Genomic DNA, 24,771 nt, shown 5'->3' on the forward strand with positions numbered 1-24,771 from the left:
CAACAAGCAACATGTTTCTGTTGTCACTGAATACCTTTACACAACTGTTTCCCTTTCACTTCCCAGGGCCCTATTGGTGCTGCTGGTCCTCCAGGCTTCCCAGGTGCTCCTGGTGCTAAGGTATGAACATCTGCTTCCATTTGATTGTGAAGATGAAATGTACTAAGCAGAGTTTCTAGGCAGCAGAAAAATCCCATCCTCTATGAACTAAGAGTGCTTTCTTATTAGTTACTCTAGGGATTCATCCTCATTCTGATCTGCATTTGGAGAACATCAGATATGAATGCTAATTTAAAAGTCAGCACTTACTTCATAGCTGAAGATTGAAGCTGGGCAGGTTCTGGAAGACAGAACCCTTCACTTCTTCCTAATTGGTGAACTTATATACACTTTCCAAGGGTGACATGAATCATAATAAATAAGCAATGCAGCAGTTAAATCACTTTACAGAAATAGTAGAGGACAAAGAAGCTGCATTTGAGTATTGGGCTACATCTGAGTCCCTGAAATTGCAATACAGAAATTGTATTAAAATTTTTCAGGTTTAGGGCAGTACCATTTTGCTCTTGTGGACTATAATTTAAATTATTCACTTTATTGCTCAAATCCTAACATTTTTTAACTGGGTAAAAGCCTCAATATTTTGAGTGACCAGAGAAGGACAGAGCTTTTGAGGAAAGGGTATTGCATATATTTCATTTACAAATTATGCTGACCATTTGCCACAAAATCCATGTCATTCTGTGTATCAGACAAAACTTAATCCTCTTTTAGAAGAAAAAAAAAAAAGTGTTTTTTTCTAGACACTTTAATTTTGACTGCAGGGAAGATGAGAAAAAAATTGAGATCCCATTCTGGTTATTGTTTTCAAAAGGCAAGACTTGAAAACCATTAAGTCTTCTCTAATGCAGTTGTAAGCGTGGTTATAGCATATAGTTTCAAGAGAAGACTGTCTACATATCCAGGATGAACTCTGGCTGAACTGCTGAAGAGATCTTGTCATTATATTTAGGTTCTTGTAGTAAACTTAGAGAATACAACCTTCTGAAAATAAAAGCAAGAACCTTTTTTTTGTCATTTATTCCATTGAGAACATATTGTATGCACTCTGATCAGGCATAATTTTGCATCTATGCAAATGGCATACGAAAGTGTGAGATAATGGCCAATTATGTCTCATGTTACCTCAGGCCAATTCTGGAGGCATATGGATGCAAGTGAGACTGGAATTCTAAATCTGATTTTTTTGGTCAACCTTCTGAGTAAGCATCTGATTTTCCTGTCTTAGCCATTCCTTTAGATGGAGCCTAAATAAACATCTCAAGTTGAGTGCCTTTAAAATCAATTAAAAGCTCTCAGCTGCTTGGTTTCCTGGCCTCTGCAGTAGGAATACACAAATATGGTTATCTTCATGCCTGGCTGATACAGGATTGCTTCACTCCTGCCATAAGGCTGTGTACACTGATAGAGGGTTCTGTCCTCTCCAACAGGGTGAAATCGGACCTGCTGGAAATGTTGGTCCTAGTGGTCCTGCTGGCCCAAGAGGAGAGATTGGACTTCCTGGTTCTAGTGGTCCTGTCGGCCCTCCAGTGAGTAACTTGCCAAGCTTTATCTACTGCCAGATGTGTGCACTTTTGATTCTGAATTAACCAATATTGTTACCTTTCTTAACAGGGCAACCCCGGTGCTAATGGTCTCCCAGGGGCTAAAGGTGCAGCTGTAAGTACAACTACACTCACACGTGTTTCCTCTAAAAAAACCCAGTTCTGCTGATGCAGTAGAAAAGACAATGGGTTCACAATACCTTTTTCCCCCTCTGTTGGACAGGGTCTTCCTGGTGTTGCTGGTGCTCCTGGTCTGCCTGGTCCCCGTGGTATTCTTGGTCCTCCTGGCCCTGCTGGTCCTAGTGGTGCTAGAGGACTTGTTGTAAGTGACCTCCTGTATTGCATGTATTTGAAAACCAGACACAGTGTCCACAGTTGTAAAAGATCTCTGGATACATTTTTGCTATAGTGCAGACATCTTTTCTTGATGTACTGGACTAGAACATTGTAGTTAATTTCTGTGTCTCATTACTTGCTTTAATGCTGAGATTGAAAACATTCACTTTTCACTCCCTATGAGTGCAAGGAGTAGTTGGATTTAGCGATCCTTGTGGATCCCTTCCAATGCAGAATATTGTGTGAGTGTGAAGCTCTCTTCATGTTGATAGCACTGAGAGAGATGTGGCAGCAATCTCCCAACTAGGCCTTCAGTGGGTATCCTCAGTAGAGGAACAAGCCCTAAATGTGTTGTTGTTCAATACTGTCATTTCTAAGCACTTTTAACATGTTTGGTTTTGTGCCTTTTAAGTCAAAAATACAGTCACGCTCATTGGCCATTTTCATGACAGAGGGAGGCATGCCATTAGATGATAAAAGTATTTTTTAAGTCATGATTAACCTCTCCAGGTAGAAGAGAGATTTTTGGAATGATGCCTAATTCTGTCATCTCTTTTTATTATGGACTCTAGGGTGAACCAGGCCCCGCTGGTGCCAAGGGAGAAAGCGGTATGAAGGGTGAGCCTGTAAGTATGGCAAAATGGGAAGGCTTTTTCAATCAAAAGCCTGATAATATCTGCAACACAGCCTCTGATACCTGATTTTTCTCTGTTTGTTCAAAATAGGGTGCTGCTGGACCTGCTGGCCCTCCTGGCCCTAGTGGTGAGGAAGGCAAGAGAGGCAGCCCTGGTGAACCTGGCTCTGCTGGTCCCCCAGGCCCTGCTGGTCTGAGAGTAGGTTTTCTTTTCATGTTCCAGACTTAGAAGCAAAAAGGAAAGTGAAAATCAATCTAGAGTCCCACAGGCAAATTAAATAATTAGGAGTAATTAAATTTACATTTAAGCTGCTAAGCAAAGATTATTTTCAGTTCTGAACCTTTTGATTAGTTGGGACCAAACCCATTTTTGCTTTGCATTAATGCTTGTTTACTCTCTTATTCCCTGAAGTATTTAGAGATTGCTTTGATTTATCCACTGTATAATATTTAGTGAATTATCTTTTGATTACTCTTAAAAGTTTGTGATGGGATTTAACTGCTTAAAACAGATAATGGGTTGACACATAAAGGGGGACAAAAGCTTTCAATTCAATGTCTTCAAGGATGCCTAAAAAACTTTTCACTGGAAGTGAATGCCATCCATGAACTTCATATAACTTCGTGAAGGAAAAGAATTAACAGAAAAATAAGAAAAATGGCAGCGCTTCCCCCAGATTTTTTTTTTTTTTTTTTCAGAAATAAAGAATTCAGTCAGTAACTCTAAGGGAATGTGGAACTGTGTGGGCCAGGCTGTGGGATCTTAGCTGCTAGCTAGATCTGTTAGTTACAATGAGCACTGAAAATAGAACAACAGATTAGAATTTAAAGAAATCTACAGGAAGTGAGAGAGCTTTCTTTCACAATACCTATTTACACCGAGGTGTGTGTGCTTAAAGCTGCACTTACTTCAAATTCAGTAGACCTGCTTGGAAGCCTGAAATCTAGTAGGCACTATACACCTCACAGGAGCAGATTTCTTTCTTTCCCTTTCTTGATTTGCTTTGTGTTGACTTGCAGGGTGTACCTGGATCTCGTGGGCTGCCTGGAGCTGATGGCAGAGCTGGTGTCATGGTAAGACTTTTGTCTGGGTCACTATTTTCGAGCCACCTTTTATATACAGATCTGCATTGCTTTTTGCTTTTTGCATTTGCTACCTCTACCTAATTTTATTTTTTTCTTTTTGTAGGGACCTGCTGGTAACCGTGGTGCTAGTGGTCCTGTTGGTGCTAAGGGTCCTAATGGTGATGCTGGCCGTCCTGGTGAGCCTGGTCTTATGGGTCCAAGAGTAAGTTCAAACTATGTGGATTAAGTGTGAACTGCATAGGAAGAAAATTACTTACAATTAATGGACAAAATTATTCAGAAATCCAACTGCAAAAATTCAGCATGTGTTAACCACAGTTAGGGCACTTCCACCACCCTACTGAAAAAACAGGAAAAAGTTAGGAACAATTAAGAAGCATCAAAATGTTTATTGAAATTAGTTACTTTTGTTAGGGTAGCATTTGATGGCCATGGGATGGAGCACTGCCCTCTTGTACTGGATACTGCATTGACTTCTGTAAAAGGTTTCCACTTGTGATTATTTACAGAATGCAATCATTATGATCACAATTAAGGTGTGTGTGTTCTCTTCAATGAACTCAAAGGAAAGCAGACCCTACTAAAATGATGTGAAATGGATGATGTAAATGATCTCTTTTTTATTTTACAAATTATTTCACTGAAAACAGCCATTTACTTTTAGTGGTATGGGCTGCAGCCAGATTACATTCATTTCATTACATTTATACTCCTTGTTCTTTCTCTTCCTACCCTACCCTGTGAAGTAAAGGTTTGCAATGCATATATGAGTATTAGGCATCTGCAAACATTGAAACACACTATCCTCCAAAGCAGACCCTAAATTAGTTTCTCTGAGTAAAACAGGTACTTCCCTATACTGACTTTCGACTGGCATGGGGGCACACACCATCAAATTAAAGAGTAAGTGTGCTTCAGGTGGAAATGTGATAGCACCTACAGTCATGTTTAAACAATGTACACTGATAACTTGGCACCTGTGTATGTGTGCATGCATGCATGTAGAAAAAATGGTGGTTATGTATTGGGTGAGTAGGTTTCCTTCTAAAAACATGAAACTTTTCCTTTCTCAGGGTCTCCCAGGTCAGCCTGGAAGCCCGGGCCCTGCTGGCAAGGAAGGTCCTGTTGTAAGTATTTTGCTTTTTATTTTGTTCCGCCTTTGCATGGGAAAGAAAGAAGTACAATTGTGTAAAGCAGACATCTCAGCACTGATCTCTAACACAACTGTGTAAAACCAGCAAGATTCTCTATTGTATTACTCAGAAGATTGAAGTGAAGCTTTCCATTCCTTTCTGTGGGTGTTGGATCAGGCCTGTGTCCTGGGAGGGGAAGAAGAAATACAGATTCCTACAAAAAGGAGAAAAAGGGAGGGATACATGAGCATGCGATGTATCAGCAATGGTGAAAAGTTAAATTACATTTGCTTCCTGTCAGTACATATTTCTCCTAAAGCTGAATTAAATTACCTCAGCCATTTAATAGTATGATTTCTTTTTCTAGGGTTTCCCCGGAGCAGATGGTAGAGTTGGGCCAATTGGTCCAGCTGGTAATAGAGGTGAGCCTGGCAACATTGGATTCCCTGGACCAAAAGGTCCCACTGTAAGTACAGGACAATAACTTTGTATTACTATGAAAGTATTTCCAGATTAATCTGTAGGGTCTCAACAATATCATTAATCCAGCACATCTCCCTATATGCTCCTGTGCTGTTCATTGGGTGGCATCTGCTTACATTCGAGAGTTCTGTTTCAAATTACTTTCCAGTTATCTAAAATACGATCAAAGAAATGAAAAAGCAGTTTAATTAGCTTAGGGATATTTTGACATTGAAGTGATTAGAATAATATATGTCTATTTTATTATTTCAGCATGTCCATTTTATCATTTCTGTGTATTCACATCTGTAGAATCTGTCAAGTTTGGACATTAAACCAATTTCAGAGTACTGTTATTTATGGAGCACTAGCCAAAGCTCACTCAATTTAGAAGAAAAGCTACCAGTGATTTCAGTGGAGTTCTTTACATGTCCCACACAGGCCACAGATAACAATCATGTCCTGGACTTGGGTGTTGCTGTACATACACACACATGCAAATATATAGTGTATTGCATAGGATACTACATGGAGTGCTGATCTCAAAACATAAAGGCATCGAGTTTTGAAAAGACATATATTTTAGAGCTAATCTAAGTGATCCAAAAAGATAGATGGAGCTTGTGTGTGTTTTAATTTGGGTTAAATAAATATTTCAGTAAATCTTCTGCAGTGAGAATGTAAGTCTCTGCTTAGTAGTTTAAACTGAATCTAGTATGAAGTGTTGGTTAACTTTTATATCTTTTTCTTTCAACTTCAGGGTGAACCTGGCAAACCTGGTGAAAAAGGCAATGTTGGTCTTGCTGGCCCACGGGTATGTGGATATATTTTATTTATCATCTTCCAGAGAGTAAAAAAAAAGTAGATTTTCCAAACCTCTGTAATAAGATAGCATTGACTTGTGCAAGTAGGACTAGATGATGAAATTAGAAAAGCCCTTGGGAATGCATTATTTTTAGCCTCTTGTCAGTGGGGACTATTACTTAATGGATAAATGAAAACTCCCCTTCTTGGATATTAGTTGTGTAATTAATCATGGGGTATTATCCTATGAAGAGGAAAAAATAGCACTCCCTATCCTTAATTCTTAGAACGCAGTGTATGGTTTCCAATTAATCCTGTAAATTTGCAACTTTTTATTCATAGTTGAAACTTACTAATTCTTCCATTTAAGGGACCGAAAAAACAGACTTGTGTGGGAAAAATTCTATCAGCAAAGTTTCTATATTTTGTAATTCCCAAAGAAGTTTTCTGAACTATGAATGTGCTGCAATAAATAAAAAAATGATGAGAATTTAAAATTTTAAGCATCCTTAGTACCTCTGGCTTTGAAGTTCTTGAAAGTAAATGGTTAAGTTCAAAATACAGTCAGAGACATTTGCTTTTGGCACATAATCATTTAGAAATATTACTCATATAAAATTAAAACTTTGAGCATAGCTTTCTACTTGAACATATACAGGGCGCTCCTGGTCCAGAGGGAAACAACGGTGCCCAAGGTCCTCCTGGAGTCACTGTAAGTAACAGCCTTCACACAAATCCAATTTGTGATTTCTTTTTATTAATGGGACTTCCCATTGTAAAATCCACTTCCCTGTATTTCTTCTTCCAAGTTAACCAATTGTTTTTCATTCCATCCAGGGCAACCAAGGTGGAAAGGGTGAAACAGGTCCTGCTGGCCCTCCTGGCTTCCAGGTAAGGAACTGTGTGCTCTGTTCAATCTTACCTGTGGTTCCCAAAGCGTGAAGAGCTTCTGCCTTAGCTGTGTTTGTATTCTTGTTTCTTTACACTCAGGGTCTGCCAGGTCCCTCAGGTCCTGCTGGAGAGGCTGGTAAACCAGGCGAGAGGGTGAGTGACAGACACAGCATTCCATGGATGGGGCAGGCATTGCATGAGGGCTCTGTTTGCAGTGGCACACTGGGTGGAGCAAGAGCCTGTTGAATCTATTTCCCAAAACAAAGCAATCAGGGTAACATGCAAACTTTAATTTGGAAAAGTCCCTTTTGCATTGGAACTTGCATCATGCTTCCTTTTTAAAAGTTTTGCTATGAAACAAAGCAAAGATAGTCCTTTGCCTTTTGGGCCTTAAGTAACAATAAAATATGCTTCTTCCCCCAGAAGAGACAGTACATGAAAAATATTTCACTTCACAATTCTTTTAAAATCTTCAAGGTTCAATGTAACCTGCACTACTCCATTTATGTTTTTGCACCTCAGCTGATTTCAAGGAATGTAAAATGGCATCCAGCTGAGGTAGTTATTTGAAATTCATGCTGTAGCTGCTGCACAGTTGGTGTGGGATGTACTCTGCAAATAGTGCATCCTTTGTGTCATAATCACCTTTTACATTTATAGTTACATCTGTGCCCCTGTAGAAGAGTTTACATTGCATATACCTAAAAAAGAGCTTGTAATTTAATAACTAACTCTTCAGATTAAAAAAATGTTATCTAATGTGTACCTTGAGATACTGTGCAGCTGGAGGAAAAGGGCTTATTTCCATGTATGTAATAGATTGTCTGAAAATTCAATATGCTGCTGCAATTTAAGAAATTCCATTTGTTGTAAGAAACAAAGTACCATTTAAGCAAGTAAAATAAACTTTACCTCTATATCTACTCTCTTCTAGGGTCTTCATGGTGAATTTGGTGTCCCTGGTCCTGCTGGCCCAAGAGTGAGTAACTAATTTGAAATCTGGTACAGACTGTCTTAATAATGTGTTCAATAATGATAGTAACTATGCATGTTTCCATATTCTTTAAGGCAAAAAGCTCTTCTCTGTTACAGAAGAGTGTATTGCAGCAGACTTACAGGAATGAACGATGGTATTCTCTGGCCTTTGTAGGTGTTAGGATATTTGAGTTAGGGTTAACACAGTTGCCAGTTCTAGTAAACTTCTGAGTAAGTATAAATATTACCCAAAAAAATATATCCTGTATTAAACTTGAGACTGTGGGTGATAAAGGACTGATCCTGATCACTGAGGCCTGATGAATATGAGGGTTTTCATCTGCAGTGCCTGTGCACACACCTTCTTAGCCTGACCATTTCAGTTCTACTATCCCTTGCTAGGCAGCTCCTATGTCCCCAGTACTGTCCTTGAATTAAGAGTGGACTGAATCCAGAAACCAGAATAGTCATTAGAAGGTATTGCCTCTCAGTTCCCTTTCATTCTGAACTGTCAATAAACATCCTCAGAGAGCTTTGTGTGGATGCCTTCCTGCATGGCAGGAAGATCCCATTTATGTAGGGCAACGAGTAGTTTATAAACGGCTCAATTAAGTATTTGCTTTCCAAATCCACCTCTAAAGAGATTGAAATAACTTATAAGAGTGAATGGGAATATTTGTCACTGAAGATATTTCATCTGGAAGTCAGAAGAAAAGAATAAGCAACTGAAGTAGGTTAAATATCAATCACTTTAAACAGCACTTTTTTTTTCCTATGGTTTAGAGCCCTGAGTCTGTATCAAAAACTATGTCTGCTCTAAACTCTCATTTTGCCATTTCATCCAAGTCAAGTTCCCTTTGTCATAGCAGTAGCAGTTATTTGCCTCTACTCTAGCTTGCCCTAAGCATCATATCGAGCCCTCAGTGTATTTCATTCAGTATTCCAAATTAGGCCTTACTGATGCTTTATACACAAAACTAGCACTTCCTAAAAGTATCCCACTGCTTATGCTAGATCATATTTTCCCTTTACATGTCTGTCATATTGTTGGCTATTAACTTTTTTTCAGTCATTTTTACAATTGAAGCCTCCATTTGCAGTTTTGATGCCTAAATAAATGGCCTGGTACTTGCACTCTTGAATTTTATCTCTTTGCTCTAGCCATCTAGCAGGTTATTCGCTTCTTCCTGTGTAGTCTGCCAATCCTTCTTCCTGTTGACAAATGCTTCCTTTGTGATATTTGCATATTTCTTCATTTTCTGCCTCTTTATAATTAACAAAATGTATAAAACAAGTTAATTTAGGAACATCTCTACAATATAAATTAATCTGTTGCATCATTGATGCTTTCTACTGGTGAGCTAACTCCCCTTAAGTAAATTCTTTGACCACATTGTAGTTCTTATACAAATTCCAATTTCTCCAACATAACTAAAACTCCATTCTACCTTATGAGATTATTCACTGATGTCCACCTTGATCACACTGAGATCATTTGAGATATCTTTAGTAAAACTGGTGTTTCTATCTTTGATAGATGTATTGTGCATTTAAGTTGAGTTTCTGGTTACTTCCATGTCTCCAGATCTATAATGCAGAACTTATCCTTATACCTGCTATAATGTACAGGTCATATTAGTAGCCTTTAGGTGTTACCTTTATTATTCTCCTGTCACCAGGCACTTGCCACTGCAAATATAATTGTTTTCCAATTACTATTCCTTTAATGTTGGAACTCAGAATGTTCCTCAGACATTTTTGGAGGTTCCAGGCCCTGGTCAGAGGCATTTGAGACCCTGGCAGGCAGCTGGAAACAGCTGTGATTTTGAGTTTGAGCCATGGAATGAGTTACCAACTTTGCAGGTAGAACAAGAAGTCACAAAAGTTTAGATATTATAGTAGAAGTAGTTACAAAGTAGAGGGAAGAACTTGTTTGTATTGTACAGGGGGGGTTTAACGCCTGTACAGGGGGGTTTTTACTTTGTACATGGGGGTCAGAGGTTTTAAGATAGAGGAATGTAGGCTGGTCCTGTTCCTCCTCTTTCTTCGTCCTTACCTCCATGTTCTTGATGATGTTGGCACTTATGGATTGGTTTAGAGTAGAAAAGCACCATTTAATATAGGTATAGGTATTGGGGGAAAATTGTAAACATGTATCATGTAATGTATCATATAAAAGATAGCAGCAGCCCTGGGCGGGGGGAGAGAAGAAGAAGACAGCAGACAGAGAGGATGTCAGGGTGTGTGTGCTTCTGCCTGAGCTGCTGAGCAAACTGCAGCAGCCTGAGAAGACAATCTTTTAGATAGCTTACAATAAACTGCTTTGAGACCAAACAAGAGGCTGCTGAGCCTTTCTTTGGAAGCACGGGTTGGAGGAGAGACTTTACCACCACACGGAACGCCTGAACCAGGCCGGGGTTCTGACACTTTAATTTCACTAGAATCCATTATTTGTCCTAAAACAGAATCTCCATTTGATAGTAGGATGCCTGTTAACAGAACAAGCACAGTAGCTAAAATCCATGTTTGAGAAATATTAATACTTTAGTTGTCAGCTGTTGTCATGATGCAAGACTTTATTACTTGATTTTGATATTTTTGTGTCAAAAGCCAGAGTAAGCTCTTATGACAAATTTGGTTAATAGCTGCCCAGTTCTAATGAAAGGTTTATTCAGATAAACATGTGACATGCCAGTGCTTTCAGCTAGAGAACAATTCAAGGAGCACTCAGATCAAACTGTGTCCTGTAGGGTGAGCGTGGTCCTCCTGGTGAGAGCGGTGCTGTTGGCCCTGCTGGTCCCATTGGAAGCCGTGGTCCCTCTGGCCCACCAGGCCCTGATGGTAACAAGGTATGTCTTTTCCAGCTGCCACTGCCTTACTGTTGAATTCCTGATCAATGCAGTCCAAAACCTCTCTCCAAGTGGTGAAGTTCCATCCCACTCTAGTTTACACTAATATTAAATGGGTTTATGTTTAGTAATATAGATGATTGGAGGGGAAGTCAGTTTGAATGCAGGTTGTCAGCTAGGGATGCTGTTATGTTTGGAGATAGGATCTGAGATTCTGACCAAAATTCATGCCGACTTCTGTTTATACCCACACTTACCTGTACACAGGAAGCTCTTGTCTCTAGTTAGTGATATTTTCCCCTAAATATTAGCGCAGTAATAAGTGTTCATCTAGAAAATGATGATGTTGGCTTGATGCTAAGTGAATCTGGATCTTAGTTTTCTAGATTTCCATGGCTAGTCTTTCTGCAGAAGTTTAGTTTGGAAAATGGACCTAAAACCTCAGGAGCCCACAGAATCAGAGAGAGCGTTCGCATCTAGCATCTTCACTAGCTGGAAAAGCAAAACATGTACAATAGCTCAAGACAAAAATGTTACTATTCATACTGTTTACAACCAAGTAGAATGGTGGGCAGAATAGTAACGATGATTTTGTTCCAAACTGTGTGAGTGACTTGACCCTGACTTACATGATATGCTGTTGCTGCTAGGGTGAGCCTGGAAATGTTGGTGCTGCTGGTGCTCCTGGTCCTGCTGGCCCTGGTGGAATCCCAGGAGAGAGAGGTGTTGCTGGTGTTCCAGGAGGCAAGGGTGAAAAGGTAAGATGGACAACTGGCTTGTTATTGCATGCGCAAGTTTGAGATGCCTAAATTTCATTAACTTGGAAAAAACTGCAGGTTACCCCAATGTGACTTTTGTTTACTGTGAAACTGTATTATGCAGTGGTCAGCAAGTAGAGGTTTTGTCAGTCTGACTGACTGTCTTTTCTAATGTGCCATCCTAAAACTTTTTTAAAAATACTATGTATTGACATGAAGATTAATGAAGAGCTGTAGGCTGTATTAAGAAAAAAAAGAGAACAGAGTGCTGATCTGGTTTCTTGACTCTAGTGATGGTCTGAAAATGACTTTTTATTATATGAAACATGTGGCATTTTATGTGTTCACCCATATGACCTCATTGTTTTTAATAGCTGCTTTCTTGCTTCACATAGAAGGTAGAAGATGAATACCTAGAAGAACTTTTACAAATGGATATCTCTTGACCAAAAGAAAAGAGATTTTGAGGGGGATTTTTATTCATCATTTGTAATATACATTGACATGGTCTTAAATTTCTAATTCCATTCAGAACTCTTGGTACCTGAGAAGAAGCCAAGAAGGCTTCCCATGACAGAAGCAGGTTTATTCCGAAAAGCATGCCAGCACCATTTTCAAACATTCACTTTGCCAGTCAGCAATAAGAACAAAATAATCAATGCTTGTTGCTCCAGAAAACCTAGCATAAGATTTTTGTATGATGTCTAAGTAATGCACAGATACTCAGCAAACAGCTCAAGACTTCTTTGATACAAACTATTGTGTTCACTACCAATCAATTTTTCCCACTGTGTGTTCCAGGGTGCCCCAGGCCTGAGAGGTGATACAGGTGCAACAGGAAGAGATGGTGCTCGTGTAAGTGTCTTCTGATTCTACTTGACTTTACCTTGCTACACCTCAGAACTAAAATAATTGAGAAAAATGTTCAGAACTTGCATTTCCCACTGTATTGCATTACTGCTTGTATCTGCACATTTTTGATACAAATCAATGTAATTTTGTTGCCCCTTGTCCAAGGATGATTGAATTCAGGGGGAGAGACAGAGAGAAAAGTGATCACTTCTCATCCAAGCAGAGAAACTACATGAGCAGAGTATTTCACAGACATTGCACAGCTGTTCAGTGTGACAATGCCCTCTTTAATTTCATGGGCTCAGCCCAGACAGCTAATTTTAAAGGCAGCCTGCAAAGTTACACAAAACTACCCTTAATTTGAGATTTCAGGTGTCTTTCTTAGGATTCATACTTTGGGAAGGAAAATAACAGAACAGGTTTTGTTTTATAAAAGCATGTATCCTTTATACTGAGAACATCTGAAAGAAAGTTACACACGTTTCTCTAAGGGGAAAGAGAAAGCTTATTTAAAGCAGTTGGTCCTGCTTACCTTTTGTTTGAAACAGTGTCCTGTCTCTCGGCCTGTAGGGTCTCCCTGGTGCTATTGGTGCTCCTGGCCCTGCTGGTGGTGCTGGTGATCGGGTAAGTCTACTCTTTGAATGAAAAATGCCTTGTTGATACAATTTACTCACACATGAATATTAAAGATGAGTTCCATAAAAACCAATTCCATCTTTCTAGTTTGCACCAATTCTTTAAGTATTTCAGATTCAGGAAGCAAAGGCTTTTCAGACTGTTCAGTGAAGCTTATCATAGGATCCCAAATATTTTTCTAAAAGGGTAGGAAAGGGGATGCACATCTGCATGGCAGTGGGTTATATCTGGAGATTATTCTGATTCAGCCTTGGGCTGAGGTTGAACTCCACAATCATACTGAGAGGAGATTCTGATACAATGATGAATAACTACATGTTAGCTCAGGCTGATATTTTATGCTGTCTGAGAATCATTAGATAATATTAATGCAGGGTCGATCAAAACCAGAAGCATTTTCAGTAGCATCCTCTGTACTGGAGATCCAAGGAGACTCACTATACATATCTGTACCACAGGAGCATTCCTGTTCTGGCTGAAGTTAGGCCCTTTCCCAGAGTCAAAATATTTTGTCTGTCTTTTAGGGAGAAGGAGGTCCTGCTGGTCCTGCTGGTCCTGCTGGTGCCCGTGGTATCCCTGTAAGTTGTAATTTCTACAATTATTGCTGTGTCAGAAACATGATGTTCAGAAAACTGCTCTTTTAAAGACTGTTCTAACCAGTCATCTCTTTGTCCTCACTCTAGGGTGAACGTGGTGAGCCTGGTCCTGTAGGTCCCAGTGGATTTGCTGGACCCCCTGTGAGTTTTGTTTGCACTTTCCTCATAATGATGTCATAACTTTCCTCTATTTCCTCTGCAAAGCTTTCAATTCCTCATTTTGTCTGTTTTTCTGCCCACAGGGTGCAGCTGGTCAGCCTGGTGCTAAAGGCGAGCGTGGGCCCAAAGGACCTAAGGGTGAAACTGGACCAACAGGTGCCATTGGCCCAATTGGTGCTTCTGGACCACCAGTAAGTGAATTGTGTCTTTGTGAAATGCATAATTCTCAACTGTGTCATGCAAGCAATACATTAGCCTGAAAGCCTTGAATTCTGAAAAGGTAATGAAAGAAAAAAACAAAACTTCAAGCTAGGTTGTGAGAAAAGTTACCATGCTGATTTTCACACATTATGTAAATTTTATCAATCTATTTATGTGGGCTCAGATCGTGAGTCTGGAACTGAAATGAAGAGAAAATAATAACTAATTTTCAACTTGCTCTGAAGATCAGCAAAATCACTCTATCTTGGACCATTCAGGGGGTGATTGTGGGTAAGTTCTGAGCTGAGGACATTGACCCTTTTCTCTCAAAGATGGGATGTGCTGTTACAGTCTGATTTTCCGACTCAGTCATCCAGAAGCATGTGTGCAAATTTGTCTGTGCACCCATTTGCACATAGGCTTCTCATGTGCTGGCATCTTTATAGCCCAAAGTTGTATTCTGCCTCACATGCATATTACTGGGGAACTGCTTGAAATTATGCAGAAAGTAGACCCGCATACTTAAAATACCACAGTGTTGCAGGATAGTGTGGCTTGGGTTATTTATTGTATGATTTTAATACCAATACCAGGCTCTTGCACTAAGTGGCTGTATTAGTCACACAGTGCAAACAGAGGATTTGATGATTTTGCCCTGTTTTCACATTTTGACTTCCAGATTTGTTTAGAAGCATGTAAAATTTGCAAGGAAATTAATCTGAATCATAAATGCCTTATGCAACTTTTCTCAGACCTTATGATACTGATTTAAAATGTGTGTGAGAATTGAATACCCTGCTGTCAGAATAGGCTGCATGGTTTTGGGCCCAGTCCTCCTGCTGGTGTAAAAATCACCCTTTGCTTTCACAATAGTGAGACTGAGCCCTTGTTTTAAATAGAGAGCATTATCTTTGCTTGATCCATCACTCTTTTTCAATCCTTCATACTTAGGGTCCCGCTGGTGCTGCTGGTCCTGCTGGCCCTCGTGGTGATGCTGGTCCTCCTGTAAGTCTTCAGGCTTTTAGTACTGACATTGTTGCTTTTCATGAAGTTATTGTTTCCTTAAAACCTACTTCATTTTCAAATCTGTTTTTAGGGCATGACTGGTTTCCCTGGTGCTGCTGGAAGAGTTGGTCCTCCTGGCCCTGCTGTGAGTAACTAATGAAGAAATGTAATGGGAGATAAGTTAGAAGCTGCCTTGCTTAGGGATAATCCTAACTTTTGTTTCATTGATGTGAATTGTAATTGCACTAGAATAACCTCAGATCCTTATAGAATTGGATGAGAAAAAAAACCAAATTGTTCAAACTCACGGAGTACAACTTATGCATTTAATTTGTGAGTTTTATCAAAACATCTATCAAGCATCCCTATGCTTCTTGCAGTACCCAACCATTTCCAAAAATCAGTCTTTATTTGCTTTTGTTCAAATCAATGGCTATGCAATTACTCATGATGGATTAGAATAAGAAGATCATGTCCAATCTGCAGAAGAGTATTAAGCTTATTGTATGTCTACATTTTCTAAAGTTCCTGCAGTTCTAGTCCCTAAGGAGGGACTAGTGAGGGCAAACTCATTCTGTTTTGGAATGTGAATCCTTTTTATTTTTCAGCAAGAAATTCTTATTTAGATTCACATTTGTAATCTTTTCTTTTCAAAGGTGTTTCCAACCTTTACCAAATGGTAAAAAACGTTCTTTTCTTAGTTACTCTAGATTTAAATAATTTTTAAATCCCATTATCCAAAGCAAATAATCCTGTTGAATTGGAAGATACTGGGGTTTTTTTCTCATGGATTTTATAGTTGCAATTAATGTCTCCAACAAGAGACATATCTATATTTCCCACCAAATTTTGCTACTTTAAGCTGTCCAGAGTTTAAAAAAAAATAAAAAAATAAAAAACAAAAAAGCAGTCAAATAATTCTACTGCTTCTAGCTCTCCACTGCTAACAAAGCAATAGAAGTTGCTGCTTTGGAGTAGCTGATGACCTGCTTATTGCAAGGGGCTATTTTTTCACATGGACTTAAAATGAAATTTTATACTCAGGTCTATATTGTAATGGTATCATATTCATACTCAATCCTAGGGCATCACTGGTCCCCCTGGTCCTCCTGGCCCAGCTGGCAAAGATGGTCCTCGAGGTCTTCGTGGTGATGTTGGACCAGTTGGCCGCACTGGTGAACAAGGTATTGCTGGCCCACCTGGTTTTGCTGGTGAGAAAGGTCCATCTGGAGAAGCTGGTGCTGCTGTAAGTTACTGAGTATCACATCTCATTAAATATGTTTCTCTTCATGTGAATGTTATGGCTTCTGAGATACTTTTGATGTTTGTGAAAGGCTTTTCAACTTTATCCACAAATTTAGCAAAGCCTTTAAGTAGAAGTTCCACTGAGACACAAGAAATTGTTCATAGATATGCTTGGCAAACATACTATAAAAAGTGAGCCTGATCCCTGGATCAGGGTTTTGTTTCTCTTTTTCTCTTGTGGCAAGTTGTATCTTTCTCTAACTACAGAAGAAACTGATATTTAGTTTGAGAAAAGGAAGCACATCTTCTACTCTGAAATTAATTCTCATGGATAGAAAAACAAGGAACCTGTGAATGTCCATTTAGAACAATCTCAATTCATAGCTGCATCAGAAACTCTGATTTGTGGGGATCACAAGGTTAAAGTTGTCTGCCCACACGTTGATGTAGAATTATGCAAATAAACTAATTACTTTTGAGTATCTTTAAGCTTTCACATCCAGAATTATTGGCTTTTTTAAAAAGTCATACATGTTTCTGTCTTACTGAAGTAAGCACTTGTGTGAAATACCACAATTGTTACTCAACAAAAAAATTATAGAAATTTCTTCTGTGATCCGCAAAAATTATAACCGAGAATTCAGTTTTCAATATCATTGTCTGATGTGTATGTTACATTTATTTTTGTCTATTAATATAAATATTATTCTCTTCATGTCATAGGGTCCTCCTGGTACCCCAGGTCCTCAGGGTATTCTTGGTGCTCCTGGTATCCTTGGTCTGCCAGGCTCTCGGGGAGAACGTGGTCTTCCAGGCATCTCTGGAGCAACAGTGAGTATATAATTAGTTAACTGCTTTAAACAGATAACATGTAATTAAAAAGAAAAAAAGCCACACACAGTTGAAGTCCTGGTCAGGGTTATGCTGTTTCCATTGCTGTTGGAAACAGAGGATATGGACCTACCAGACATAGATCAGTGGAAGAAGTTATGGCTTGTTGCAGACAAACCAGAACTATCTGCAGGTGAGCAAATTTCTGAATGTCAGAAATATCAGAAATGTTAAGGTTTCTAGTAGTAACATTTAGAATGAATGTAACATTTGATATAGATAGGTATGTTTCTTGTGTCCTGATTCTTTTTTCCTTCCCAAACTCATTGCAGAGAAATGTTTCTCTTAGATAAAGGCTAGAAGTTCTGAAAGACTGGTTTGTGTTGTATTATAATGTCACATTTTGTTACAACTGTTCCTGTATTAGGGTGAACCTGGTCCCCTGGGTGTTTCTGGTCCTCCTGGTGCTCGTGGTCCCTCTGGTCCTGTGGGTTCTCCTGGTCCAAATGGTGCTCCTGGTGAAGCTGGACGTGATGTAAGCTGGTTTTTTATCCTCTTCAGGTTGCTTTTTCTTTATTCTGATCCAAATACAAATACTTGGAAAAAGTGGATGGAACTGGAGGCTGTCTACTAGCAAACTTGTGCAATGTCTTCAGAGAAAATTATATCAGGATTTTATAGATATGGATTCCTATGCCCAACTAGGTAACAGACATTTTAAAGCACAAGTTATGTCTGAAATACATCCTGAAATCACTCTCAGAATCTTTTCACTTTTTACTTACATGCCAAGCAAGATGGAGTGGGCAACATACATATCTTTCATAAAAGTATAAAAATTGCAGCCTTATCAGGGAAGCTTATTTGATAAACTGAAGCATAGTTAATATGTTGTTAATACAAATCTTGCAGAGACTTTGCAGAATTTCAAAGAGAACAGAGAATAGTAATTCAAAAATCCTGAATTTTGTTTCACTGGAATTTTCTGAAGGAAAATGGTTTTTTTTTTTGGACACAGCCTAAGTGCTGAAGTGAAATTAATATTCACAAAGGAAACCATTTAACCTTATGAAGTACCACAGCAAAGTAATTTAGTTGTGGTTATTCTTTAGGTTCTTTTCCCTCCACTGGCATTTTCATCTAAAAAGAAAATCTCAGTTTTAAAAGAGTGCAAGCTAGTGAAGAGCACTATTGTCTTTGCCTTTTCATTTAGAGAAATGTTGCAAAGCCCAGTAATTTTTTTCTTTACTGAAATTTAAAACCTAAAGTATTTGAAGACCATTTTAGTTTTCTCAGAACATTAGAATATTTAAGGCATTTGAGAATGGCATGTATAAGGAAGAGGTTTTTTTCTCTTTAAGATTTATACTATCCTACCTCAATATCTTCTTATTCTCACTGTAAGCAATTAGTCTGAGACACAGTTCTGTGTGAGATGAAAGGTGATGGAATTTAGTAAATTTTTTTGTGGTATTTTAATAGGGCAATCCTGGAAATGATGGTCCTCCAGGCCGTGATGGTGCACCTGGTTTTAAGGTAACTTGTTTCTTTTATTTCATTGTCATGGAAGAAATATTCCAATATGTGTAAGTCAGTAATAATACAATGTATCTCCTGTTGCATTCCTTTGTTCCCAGGGTGAGCGTGGTGCTCCTGGTAGTCCTGGTCCCAGTGGTGCTCTGGGTGCTCCTGGTCCTCATGGCCAAGTTGGTCCTTCTGGAAAGCCTGGAAACCGTGGTGAACCTGTAAGTTGATGAGACTTTCTAGATTAAGGTCTAAGAGGACTAAGACTTGTCTATCAGATATACGAAGTACATCCCACTGCTGCAATGTATAGATAATTACTTCACTTTCTCCAGAGATGTGTTGAGCATGGAACCCTCATTAGAACAATATACAGCAGTGACATGTATTCTCTATTCTTGTTTCAGGGCCCTGCTGGTGCTGTTGGTCCTGCTGGTGCTTTTGGTCCAAGAGGTCTTGCTGTAAGTCTGACTTTTAAATACATTACCACATTGACGCAAGAAGAGAAAACATGCTTTATCAATAAGGGATCATAACTGTGATAAAAAGGCCCAAAAAGTAATGCTTAAGGACCTGAAAATATTTAGGAACTTAGAATCTCAGTTAGCATTCTCTTCTGTGGAATCAGTCCTGAAGCTTTTGGGATTGTTGGGATTGGCCCTCTTCCTGAGTGTGTTAAGGGGATGTCCATTATATACATTGGGATAATAATATTTACACTTAAGTTTTGCTTTGACAGGAGTATGCTCTTGAAGCTTTCTAATTTATTCCCTTGACACCTATATCCCTTCCTAGGGCCCACAAGGTGCACGTGGTGAGAAAGGTCTACCTGGTGATAAGGGACCTAGAGGTCTGCCTGGCTTGAAGGGGCACAATGGATTGCAGGGTCTTCCTGGTCTTGCTGTAAGTAAATGATTTTCAGGGTTTTGAATATAAAGAGAAAAAAAAAAATAAGGTCTTACCAGCAAATTACGTATGCACAATACAATATGTTAATACCACTTACTCCACTCTGCAGCACCTTTCAAATGAAGAGTCACAGTCTCTTTAACATTCAACATTTTTTGTACAAAATGAGAGATTCTGGTATTGGTATTGGAACTGTGACTACCATTAGTTCCCTTGAAGCTTAATTCCATTTGGCTAACAAAGAATTAAAAAAATCTTCTACTTTTGTTTTAGTATTATTTCTTATTTTGGCCAGAAAGTGTAAAACTTCTAACTTAGAAAAGCTGAAGTAATGTGTGGATTTTCTTCCCTTTAAATTTGGGTATCAACATTAGGAATTCTGACTTTTCTTTTAAATACTTTCTGATCTTCTCTGAAGATTGTATAGGTTATCCTCTTAAATTGTATAGGTTATCCTCTTAAATATATTTTGATGCCTTCTCTCCTCTCTTCCCAAAACAAACATTTTATACCCTAACTCCACTAATAAATGTCATTAGCCCTAGATTCCCATTATCTGAACCCAAATGCACATTATGTACATTTCCCTCTTGAATCAAGCAAATACAAACATGTTCCACTGCTCGTTTTTTGATGACTGTGTATCTTTCCCAATAGGGCCAGCATGGTGATCAAGGTCCCCCTGGTAACATTGGCCCTGCTGGCCCAAGGGTGAGTTACAGGATATATTCAAATAACTCTCATTCTCTTTGTGCAATATAAATGTATGCTCCCATCCATATGAATCCCTATTTGTAGCATTTTTAGGGTCATTTAAACTGTTCAAATTTCCATTTAGGGTCCACCTGGTCCTTCTGGTCCTCCAGGTAAAGATGGTCGCAATGGTCTCCCTGGACCTATTGGCCCTGCTGGTGTGCGTGGCTCTCATGGTAGCCAAGGTCCTGCTGTGAGTATAACCTTTTTTTTGTTGTTGTTGATTTAACACATTTATGTTATACTATAAGCATAGTAATTCCATCACTTCAGGATCCTAGAAGTTTAATAATGCATATGGTTTAATTTCTTAAAAAATATATTTAATATTAGGGAAATGTTTAATAGACATGAACTAAAAGGTTTTCTTTGCTCCTTATGGCCAGAGTGCAAATGCACAAAGGAGATGTGGTAGTCCTGCACTGTGCACCTTCCATTGCTTCAACCCACAGCAGTCACCACAGGGCAAGTCCATGTGTGCTGCCTCCAATTGGAGCTGAGAGTGCCAGCAGTTAACCAGGAGTATGCATGTGTGGAAGCATTTCATTAAAAGCACCATATCTCTAACAGAATGCTTTTTGTCTTCTGCTTTTGAAAAACTTCAGGGTCCTCCTGGTCCTCCTGGTCCCCCTGGTCCCCCTGGTCCCAATGGTGGTGGATATGAAGTTGGTTTTGATGCAGAATACTACCGAGCTGATCAGCCTTCTCTCAGACCCAAGGATTATGAAGTTGATGCCACTCTGAAAACACTGAACAACCAAATTGAGACCCTGCTGACCCCAGAAGGCTCCAAAAAGAACCCAGCTCGCACCTGCCGTGACCTCAGACTTAGCCACCCAGAATGGAGCAGCGGTATGTTAATGCCAGATGTTTGTCCTTTCTGTCTCAGGGAGCACTTCCAGGGCATTAGCTTTCTTCAAAGAAAGGTATCCTTGGCCATGTGGCAAAAATACTAAATGACCAATGAAGTTTTTTCTGCCCCCACTGAAAATACAGTTACATCATTAAAAGCTCTTTGTTGATATTGTTGCACATTATTGCAATAATTTTCCAAAATAATACAAAAATATTTAACCCTTGCTTTTAAATACAGTTTCTTATACATTAACAATCCAAAATATCTGTATCCCGCTTATCAGCTTACTATTGCACCTAGCTGTGATATTTATGGCCTGAGTTCCCATATCAGACAAGTGAATATGAACTGCATGCAAAGTTTATGTTTAGTGAACCATGATTCACATTTCTTCCCTCAACGGCAGGGTTCTACTGGATTGACCCCAACCAAGGCTGCACCGCAGATGCCATTAGAGTATACTGTGACTTTTCCAATGGTGAGACTTGCATCTATGCCAACCCTGATAATATTCCTGCTAAGAACTGGTATATCAACAAGAATCCCAAGGACAAGAAGCAGCATATATGGTTTGGTGAAACTATCAATGGTGGCAGCCAGGTAAGTGATATATGGCAGGGTGATTGTTTCCTACAGCATTGTCTGAAGAGTTTTCAATTCACTGACTCGCAGAAGCAAGAAGATAAATTAAAGAAAAACATCAATGTTTTTAATTGATATTTTTTACATAAAACGCATATAATGCCATTTCTGGAAAGATATTTATATTACACATCACATTCTGAATGCATGCCACCATAACATTCAGAATTGTTGGTGTAAGTAAAAAAAAGAACTACTACTTGCACATTAGATACTGTCCCAGCAAATTGCAAATATATCACTTTTGTACAGCTAAGGAGCTTAATTCTTAAATGAAATTGAGTTGATATTGTGATGAAGTGTCTAAGATGAGATTTAATCACATTGGATCAGAGCAGTCTAGGGTCCTGTTTCTTAGAGTCAAAAAGTAAATGCTGTAAAAAGAATATAAGAGTGAAGAAAACATCTGTACTATCCACAAACACTATTAAATTTAAAAAATTTCAAAATTCTATCAAAAAAGGTTTCACAGTTTTATTGAGACAGGCATTGTTTGTGTGTAGCTGTGGGAACAGTAGATTGTCTTCCTTGAACTTTACCTGATATTGTCTCTGAATTCATATTGACTGTTAACACCATACCTTGGAACAGAACTCTACAGTTCAACTACATCCACTCATGTCTGGTTGTCAGTCTACCTCCTCCTACTTTTATTTCATATTCTTTAGCTCTGGAGTGGCAATAAAAAAGTGACTGCAGACTTCAAATTCTTTTTTATAAAGTTCCTAGCTGTCATGGTTTAAGCTCAGATAGAAATTAGGTACCACTGCCACTTGCTCAACTCCTCTCTCTTCCCCGCAATCCACTGTAGTAGAAGGGGGCAGAGAATCAAAGTAAAACTGGCATGTTGAGATAAAAACAGTTTAATATTTGAAAATAAAATATAGTAACAATGGCAAATAATAATAAAAAGGAAAGCAATACATGATGCAAAATGTCATTGCTAACCACCTGATGACTGAACCCCCTGTTTCCTGAACTCAGACTGGCTGCCCTTTTAGGTTACTTCATCCCAGTTTACATACTGGGCACTATTTTTATGGTGTTAAATATGCCTTTGATCAGCCCAGGTCACCTGTCTCAACTATGCTCCCTCCTAGTTTCTTTTGCCCACTTCCTCACTGGCAGAGCATGAGACACCAAAAAACAAAAAATAAGACCTTGACTTAGGATAATCACAACTTAGCAAAATCCAAAACATCAGTGTGTTTTCAACACCATTCTCATTCCAAATCCAAAACACAGCACTGTATCAGCAACTGAGAAGAAATTAACTCCACCCTAGCTGAAACCAGGACACTAGAGCAGCTATCACACATTTTCATTACAAACATCCTCCTTTCCCCCACAATACAACTGACTGGGTTTCTCTCTGTTTTTCAGTTTGAATACAATAGTGAAGGAGTGACCTCAAAGGATATGGCCACCCAGCTTGCCTTTATGCGTCTGCTGGCCAACCATGCCTCCCAGAACATCACCTACCACTGCAAGAACAGCATTGCCTACATGGATGCAGAAACTGGCAACCTTAAGAAGGCTGTTGTGCTGCAGGGATCCAACGACGTTGAGCTACGAGCTGAAGGCAACAGCAGATTCACTTTCAGTGTTCTCGAGGATGGCTGCTCTGTAAGTAACAGAGAAACCACGGGTGTGGTGACTGCCCAGGCATAAGCATGTGATTAGGGATAGAGTTGTGCTTTAATTCAGAATTAGATTATTGGTCAAACCAGCAAAATTTTGCTTGGTGAAGATATGTAGCGTACAAACCCAACCATGGCAGATCCTTAACAAGTGATAAGGAAGAGGTTACAAAAAAAATCCTACCTTGTACTATACATGTGGCCAAAAAAAGAGTTTTCAGAGGGACCAGATACAAATTCTATGTAAACAGAAGATTGATTAGCAAAAAATGCACATGCTATAGAAGGGGCAGGATCTTTAAGTCCTGAAAGAATCAGGCAGGGTTCTCTTCGGATCTAACATCAGTGTGAAAAATATAGTAGCTTGCATACAGCATCCCATTGGACTACAGAAGATTCAAGTAAATATTTTCTCTATATTGGAGATAGCAATAGTTGGATGTAGATCTCTGATTTGCAAACAATACAAGCAAAATTAATATGAAATTATTTCAGAAATTATCCATTCAGGTGAAACAATTCTTAATACTGTGAGCAGTGCAATAACAACTGCAATGAATCTTCTCTTACAGAGAAAGAACAACGAATGGGGCAAAACAATCATTGAATACAGAACAAATAAGCCATCCCGCTTGCCCATCCTTGACATTGCACCTTTGGATATTGGCGGCGCTGACCAAGAATTCGGTTTGGACATTGGCCCAGTCTGTTTTAAATGAATGAACTAAAATTAACTTAAAGCCTCTCCCAAATTATTCTCTTGTCATTTCTTTTCATAATGAAAGCTGACTCCTTCCATTTCTCCTGTTCATCTACTTGCTTAAACTCTGGGCCAAAGAGAAGGAGAAGAATTGATTGGAGCATTGTGCAATGAAATTTAATACAGCCCCAAATGGACTTGGAAGTCTTTCAAGATAACACCTTGTTTTGGGAAATGTCAACCTTTGTAAAGAAAAAAAAAAAAAAACCAAATAAAAAGTCATGAAAGTTTGCACCACTTGTGGCCTTTGAATATCTTCCACAGAGGAAGTTTAAATCCATGACTTCCAAAGGTTTAAACTACCTCATACACTAAATCAAGAGTGATCCACATCTTTTGTAGGAACTTCTCCATATGATCTGAGGTACTTTCAATTCCACTCAAAATACAGTGGTGCTGTTTGCATAATTACAGAGTATCTTTCCAATACTTGAACTTTGATGGTGCTAGTGGCATTTAAAGTATTGCTTCTCTGTTTCTTTGAAGTCTGTCTTAAAACTTAGGATGTCCTGTCTCACCCACAGCTTAAGCATGTGGATAATTTTTCTTCCTCTTTGTCTTCTTCCTCCAAAATCAGGTGTTCCCATTTTCAAATTTCATTTCAATCTTCTACTATGGGTAAAAAAAAAG

The 24,771-nt window shown here is 38.9% G+C and overlaps 1 protein-coding gene across 3 annotated transcripts in view; it reads left to right on the forward strand.

The window, feature by feature from the left end:
- COL1A2 (collagen type I alpha 2 chain) overlaps positions 1 to 24,378 on the forward strand; it is a 39,134-nt gene extending 14,756 nt beyond the window's left edge. For all 3 annotated transcript variants that reach the window (XM_085566675.1, XM_085566670.1, XM_085566672.1), the window contains 37 exons: positions 67 to 120; positions 1,491 to 1,589; positions 1,675 to 1,719; positions 1,828 to 1,926; positions 2,513 to 2,566; positions 2,666 to 2,773; positions 3,595 to 3,648; positions 3,764 to 3,862; positions 4,734 to 4,787; positions 5,161 to 5,259; positions 6,016 to 6,069; positions 6,718 to 6,771; positions 6,897 to 6,950; positions 7,050 to 7,103; positions 7,885 to 7,929; positions 10,676 to 10,774; positions 11,425 to 11,532; positions 12,334 to 12,387; positions 12,955 to 13,008; positions 13,545 to 13,598; positions 13,704 to 13,757; positions 13,859 to 13,966; positions 14,928 to 14,981; positions 15,073 to 15,126; positions 16,066 to 16,227; positions 16,950 to 17,057; positions 17,485 to 17,592; positions 18,540 to 18,593; positions 18,695 to 18,802; positions 18,989 to 19,042; positions 19,377 to 19,484; positions 20,148 to 20,201; positions 20,329 to 20,436; positions 20,849 to 21,095; positions 21,506 to 21,699; positions 23,125 to 23,367; positions 23,954 to 24,378. In XM_085566675.1, the coding sequence (XP_085422801.1) occupies positions 67 to 120; positions 1,491 to 1,589; positions 1,675 to 1,719; positions 1,828 to 1,926; positions 2,513 to 2,566; positions 2,666 to 2,773; positions 3,595 to 3,648; positions 3,764 to 3,862; positions 4,734 to 4,787; positions 5,161 to 5,259; positions 6,016 to 6,069; positions 6,718 to 6,771; positions 6,897 to 6,950; positions 7,050 to 7,103; positions 7,885 to 7,929; positions 10,676 to 10,774; positions 11,425 to 11,532; positions 12,334 to 12,387; positions 12,955 to 13,008; positions 13,545 to 13,598; positions 13,704 to 13,757; positions 13,859 to 13,966; positions 14,928 to 14,981; positions 15,073 to 15,126; positions 16,066 to 16,227; positions 16,950 to 17,057; positions 17,485 to 17,592; positions 18,540 to 18,593; positions 18,695 to 18,802; positions 18,989 to 19,042; positions 19,377 to 19,484; positions 20,148 to 20,201; positions 20,329 to 20,436; positions 20,849 to 21,095; positions 21,506 to 21,699; positions 23,125 to 23,367; positions 23,954 to 24,100 (3,360 nt within the window). In that variant the 3' untranslated portion in view covers positions 24,101 to 24,378. The remainder of the gene's footprint in view (positions 1 to 66; positions 121 to 1,490; positions 1,590 to 1,674; positions 1,720 to 1,827; positions 1,927 to 2,512; positions 2,567 to 2,665; positions 2,774 to 3,594; positions 3,649 to 3,763; positions 3,863 to 4,733; positions 4,788 to 5,160; positions 5,260 to 6,015; positions 6,070 to 6,717; positions 6,772 to 6,896; positions 6,951 to 7,049; positions 7,104 to 7,884; positions 7,930 to 10,675; positions 10,775 to 11,424; positions 11,533 to 12,333; positions 12,388 to 12,954; positions 13,009 to 13,544; positions 13,599 to 13,703; positions 13,758 to 13,858; positions 13,967 to 14,927; positions 14,982 to 15,072; positions 15,127 to 16,065; positions 16,228 to 16,949; positions 17,058 to 17,484; positions 17,593 to 18,539; positions 18,594 to 18,694; positions 18,803 to 18,988; positions 19,043 to 19,376; positions 19,485 to 20,147; positions 20,202 to 20,328; positions 20,437 to 20,848; positions 21,096 to 21,505; positions 21,700 to 23,124; positions 23,368 to 23,953) is intronic.
- Positions 24,379 to 24,771: the final 393 nt, after the last annotated feature.

The sequence above is a fragment of the Lonchura striata genome, chromosome 2 (genome assembly GCF_050655825.1).
Source record: "Lonchura striata isolate lonStrDom1 chromosome 2, ASM5065582v1, whole genome shotgun sequence".
Classification (NCBI taxonomy): Eukaryota; Metazoa; Chordata; class Aves; order Passeriformes; family Estrildidae; genus Lonchura; species Lonchura striata.